The sequence below is a fragment of the Electrophorus electricus genome, chromosome 8 (genome assembly GCF_041902795.1).
Source record: "Electrophorus electricus isolate QZ-2024a chromosome 8, ASM4190279v1, whole genome shotgun sequence".
NCBI classification, from domain to species: domain Eukaryota; kingdom Metazoa; phylum Chordata; class Actinopteri; order Gymnotiformes; family Gymnotidae; genus Electrophorus; species Electrophorus electricus.
Genome location: NC_137504.1, coordinates 23,629,380 through 23,635,322, shown reverse-complemented (window position 1 = coordinate 23,635,322; position 5,943 = coordinate 23,629,380). Strand labels below are relative to the sequence as shown.

The 5,943-nt window shown below is 40.1% G+C and overlaps 1 protein-coding gene across 1 annotated transcript; it reads right to left on the bottom strand.

Annotated features, from left to right (window-relative positions):
• Positions 1-1,254: 1,254 nt before the first annotated feature.
• LOC145659066 (tubulin beta-4B chain) lies at positions 1,255-3,430 on the bottom strand. Its single transcript, XM_081719941.1, has 4 exons — positions 3,272-3,430; positions 2,833-2,941; positions 2,633-2,743; positions 1,255-2,417 (listed from the first exon to the last, which is right to left on the bottom strand). The coding sequence occupies exons 1-4, from the start codon at positions 3,326-3,328 to the stop codon at positions 1,357-1,359; spliced, it is 1,338 nt and encodes a 445-aa protein (XP_081576067.1). The 5' UTR covers positions 3,329-3,430; the 3' UTR covers positions 1,255-1,356.
• Between the last annotated feature and the right edge of the window lie 2,513 nt (positions 3,431-5,943).

Here is a 5,943-nt window from a genome sequence, read left to right as displayed (position 1 = left end):
AGCCACTGTGTGTCTGTTCTTGTCACCTGTCATTTCTGGACACCAGAGGACACAAGAGGGCAGCAAACATCTTCACATATTTCACCTGAACTCAAGAGATCCCTTGCTAATGTACAGCTGCTGAAATAAGATTGTGAAGCTTTAGTGATAATCATATCATATATACCACCATTCAAATCTTCATTTTGCAATCAGATTCTTTAATATCCTGTAAATTATGTGTTGAAAATAAATCAATACACTATTATGGCTTATTTTCCTTATTTATTATGTTTCAAATATAAACTCTAAATACCCTCCTATAACAAAACACACTGAATGTGTGTAGCTTGCACTAAACAATTTGGGCAGTAAGCATAGGTGTGTGTGTGTGCATACACGTGCCCATGTGTGATTTACATCTGTATATGCTGCAGTTGTGCTGGACTTCATGTTGCTGCTGGGACAAAGCTGGCACTTTTCTCTTGATCCCTCTGGCTTCAGACCAGGTTGGCAGCTAAAGGCAGTATTACCTGATTATTATTCTGTCAGTTCTCACCCACACTTCCATTTCATGTTCAAATTACTCCTGTACTTGCTAAGCTACACTAGCTCCCTGTATATATTCTTCATTAAGTACGTAGAGGAAGCTATTTTAAGGTGTAGCTCCAGTTTACCTCTGTGACCTGGTGAAGTCTTAAACTCCTCCTGGCTCTTTATGCGCTCACTCTACAGCAGTCTTCCTGCAAACTCAAGGGTGAGATTTTTCTTGTATAGCACCTTAGTTATAGAATACTGACCCCTCTTTGAATTGTTACTTAAGACTCAGCTTTTTAGGTTAACCTTCTGGGATGTTTAATATTTCTGTATTACTTTAACTCTTGGTTTAAAGAGAATTACAAGTCAGCTCCAGTATAACAAGTCATGAGTTATAATTTTCAGAAGCTCTTAACTGTTTAGGTCAGAAGTTTGAGATTGTGTACAACACAACAGAAAGTTACATGAAGTTAGTAACCATGCACCATCAAAGCATTTCTGGGACAACAGGACACACGAAACCATGTTGCATTGCTATTGGTAGTGAAACTAACCTATATGTAAAACCTTACTTTCAACAAGGTGATCAATTCCAAAGCCTAGACAATCCAAATCAATTTTGCACTGAATTTCACATTGGGTTAGAATGTCACCATAGTCATCTGCATAATTGAGTGCAGCTCTACAACACAGCAATTCTCATAAAAGTTGTAATCTTTAATGACTTATGAAGAAACCTTCAAGAGAAACACCAAAGTTAGTTCTTTAATAGAAATTTTTGAAGATTAACATTACAGCATTTTGATGATCAAAAGGGAACATTTGCAAAGGGGGCAGGGCTTATGCCAGCTCCTCTTCCGCCTCTTCCTCAAACTCCCCCTCCTCCTCAGCTGTGGCATCCTGGTACTGCTGGTACTCAGACACCAGGTCATTCATGTTGCTCTCAGCCTCCGTGAACTCCATCTCATCCATGCCCTCGCCCGTGTACCAGTGCAGGAATGCCTTGCGGCGGAACATGGCGGTGAACTGCTCAGAGATACGCTTGAACAGCTCCTGGATGGCCGTGCTGTTGCCAATGAAGGTGGCGGCCATCTTGAGGCCGCGGGGCGGGATGTCGCACACGGCCGTCTTGACGTTGTTGGGGATCCACTCCACAAAGTAGCTGCTGTTCTTGTTCTGGACATTGAGCATCTGCTCGTCCACCTCCTTCATTGACATGCGGCCGCGGAAGACGGCGGCCACTGTGAGGTAACGGCCGTGGCGTGGGTCGCACGCTGCCATCATGTTCTTAGCGTCGAACATCTGCTGGGTGAGCTCAGGAACAGTTAGGGCACGGTATTGCTGGCTCCCCCTGCTAGTAAGTGGAGCAAAACCTGGCATGAAAAAGTGCAGACGTGGGAAGGGCACCATGTTGACAGCTAGCTTGCGCAGGTCAGCATTTAGCTGGCCTGGGAAGCGCAGGCAAGTGGTCACACCACTCATTGTGGCAGACACAAGGTGGTTGAGGTCACCATAGGTGGGTGTGGTGAGCTTGAGTGTGCGGAAACAAATGTCATAGAGTGCCTCGTTGTCAATGCAGTAAGTCTCATCTGTGTTCTCCACCAGCTGGTGGACAGACAGGGTGGCATTGTAGGGTTCAACCACAGTGTCTGAGACTTTAGGGGATGGGACCACACTAAAGGTGTTCATGATACGGTCTGGATACTCCTCACGGATCTTGCTGATGAGCAGGGTGCCCATGCCAGACCCGGTGCCTCCACCCAAGGAGTGAGTCAGCTGGAAACCCTGCAGGCAATCACAGCTCTCAGCCTCCTTGCGTACCACATCCAGCACAGAGTCCACCAGCTCAGCACCCTCAGTGTAATGACCCTTGGCCCAGTTATTCCCAGCCCCACTCTGACCTGTTGCAAGAAACTTCAGTTTATCTTAGGCTACCATGAAAACAAGCCTCTAAAAAGCAGCTAGAATGCACTAAATATTCATAAGCTATTCATCTTCCTCATGAAAAATCTAAGTTTCCTGACAGCAACCAAGTTAAACACATTAGATACAAGTATGAATAGTTGCAATACAAATACAAGTCAAGAGGATAACATACTTCATCTTATATACCCACCAAAGACAAAGTTGTCAGGTCTGAACACTTGCCCAAAAGGACCAGATCTTACAGAGTCCATTGTTCCAGGCTCCAGATCCACGAGCACAGCGCGTGGGACATATTTTCCACCTGTTGGATCACAACATTACTATCTAGGCAAGAAGCTAAAATGTAAATGATAAACGTGACACCGTTCTTTATACGAAGTCTTAATTTACCAGTTGCTTCGTTATAGTATACGTTAATCCGCTCCAACTGCAAGTCGCTGTCACCGTGGTAAGTGCCGGTGGGGTCGATTCCATGTTCATCGCTGATCACCTCCCAAAACTAGAATAGCATTAGGGAAAGTTAACGGTGAGTTATCAGTCATTAAGCAGTTCAAATTTTATTAAATACACATTACAGTTGTGAGAAAAATACCAGTGCACATCGCGATAAACTAGCTCAAACACTTGCAATGCTATCTAGTTCACTAACCGAGGCAAAGAAAAGATTTTAAAAAGATAACCTAGGATGGCTAGCGTTAGCTAATCATCAAGTCAGCAGCTTTTTCGTGTCGCTAAGCGACTACAGCTAACCAAGCCAAATTGGTAGATTTTCCAAGCTAGATAGCAGTGCTAACACAGTGTAAGCAGCGCCGCGGTAACTCAAACTTACTTTGGCACCAATTTGGTTCCCACACTGACCAGCCTGCAGGTGAACAATTTCCCTCATTGTGAAGCGTTTATTAGACAGAATAGATTATGTCAAACTGACTTCAACAGCAACACTCGAACATCAAAAAGTCGTTACAGAGATTTATATACGATGGAACGGACGCTGAATGGATGAATGAAACGTCAGTTAATTTTTTATCAAACTTTAATTGGTATACCAAACAGACCTATTGAATTCGAGGCATTTGATTGGCGAAAAAAGATTGTATTCCGTTACCAATGGTTACAGTCGTTGCCGCTCCCTTAGAGACGCTTTGTCTTTTGGTAATCGCGCAAGGTCATAACCCTTTTTTTAACAGCAATTATCACTCATGGCAGATTGTGCTCAACTATTTATTTTTTACTAAGATAGGCTTAGATGTTGCTAGGCAATACCGAGGGTAGTTACGGCATGTTTGGACTCGTTCATTGTATTGTAAGTTTTGATGCATGTATATTTAGGGTACCATATTTTCCAACGGTAAACACGGTTTCACTCCTGTGAAAATGTTTAAGCACGCATTTCATACATTAAATGTACCTCATTATTTCTTTAAAGCGTCTTGGATTAAACCTGATGTTAAATTAAAAGATAATGTCAGATATACACCCACAGCAAGGGTCTACATCCAAACACCAACAATCCAAACACATGGGTACATGTTTAGATATTTTCACTGGAGTGACTCCGTATTTGCTACTGGAAAATATTATATAGTATGAATACCTGCATCAAAACTTATTGTTCAGCAAACAAGTGCAAAAATGCTGTACCCTCAGTATTGCCTGACAAACATATTTTTGAAAAATCGCATGGACCTTCATTTTGAATAAAAATGGTTTTATTTCAGCCTCCATGATATTCTTTATTGCCTCTATGTAAAAATCATAGAATGGTCTCAAAACAAAGGATAAATGACCAGGTGTCTACTTTAGCATTTCAGCATTAATTTAACATATTTATCAGTACAATGCCTAAATGAAAATTAAAACAGGCAAATTTTGAAAATGATATTTGGAACTTCTATTTCATTAAGCTTTGCCTACTACTGAAATCTAATATGAAGATTTTAATGTTAAATTACAGCGTTAGCTATAAATCGATATCATCATATAAAGAGTATATCCAGAGTATCTTGATATCCTGCTTTTGAAAGCTAATGTTCACATTCTGAGGACTGATGTATAAAACACTACACATATCAAACACCGATAGCCTGGGTGATATTGGTGAACACTGAGGCGACACTTTTTTGACTCAATAAGATTATTAGTACCATTATTAAAAAGCTGTAGCAATGATAATTTCCAATTGGATTTAAAAGTGATGCAAGTTCTGTTAGCTCATAAGTGTGTTTATGCTTGTGAATTTGCATGCATGCACTGTGCATTGCACTGTTAATGTGGGTGTATTTGGTGGCACCACAGCATGCACCTATTCATTATTCATGGGCGATGGGTTGCATGAAACAGAACCGGATGGGGTGCAGCGTTTGTGCAGGTGTGAACTGATCTTACACAAAGCCAGATTGGATTAAGGGCTGTGGGAATACATTATTTATCACAGCAGGGGAGTTTAATGATATTAAAAGTATGCTGACATGCATGCATCTACAGTATAGATATTCATACATACCCTCTCTCCACTTTTTAGATGAGGATACATTTATTTCTTTACAACCCTTAAGTTATCATTAGTTTCTGTTTTCAGGTTTAATAAAATAGTTATAGATTGCTCTCATCATTAGTTTAATATGATTATATACATAATCAGTATGCTGACTAAATGCTTTGACTGCAACATTGGAAGGATTATGTTATCTACATTTATTTGGAGCAGAAAATATTCAGAAATGATTGTGATCCAAACATTAACTACAGTTATGTAATCCAATAATCCAATATTCTTAGAGCTAGATCACTGGTAAGTTATTTATTTAGCATTGGGATGGTCTTAAATTGAAAGGTTCTCTGTGTGTGTATGTGTGTGGGAGGAAGAGAGAGAGAGAATTAGAGAGAGAGAGTAAACAACAGCTGTAAAACTGTTGCTGAAGGAATATTTAATTATTAATGTACTGCAGTGTATTGCCTTACACAAACCTACTACACACCCACCCTCTCTCCTAAACACACACACACACACACACACACACATACACACACACACACACACACACACACACACACACCACCACCACCATCTCTGTTGAATGCCTGAGGCAATCTTTGAATCAGCAAAGTGGGGGATTTGAAAGCTAACATCATTGTATAATTCAGCTCATCACTGTAGACTGTCATACCAACCACAAATGGGTTCATAATCACAAATTTAGTATTTTTTGGTCAAATTTATCATAAATAGCAGATCATTATTTTAACAACTCTAATGAATATTAATATAGTGTACAATATTAGCATAGTCTTATGAATGAAAAATAGCTCACAATATTTTAATAAACATTTAATTATATTCTATGTTAAACTATTATTTCTTGACATATTTAATTACACCACATACATACACATTTTACCAACATGTTTCAGACCAGGTATCCTTCTACACAAAGTTATATTCTCAGAACTGAGAGCTTCAAAAAGCCCTCAGAGCAAATTTTGGCCACCATGTATCAGACA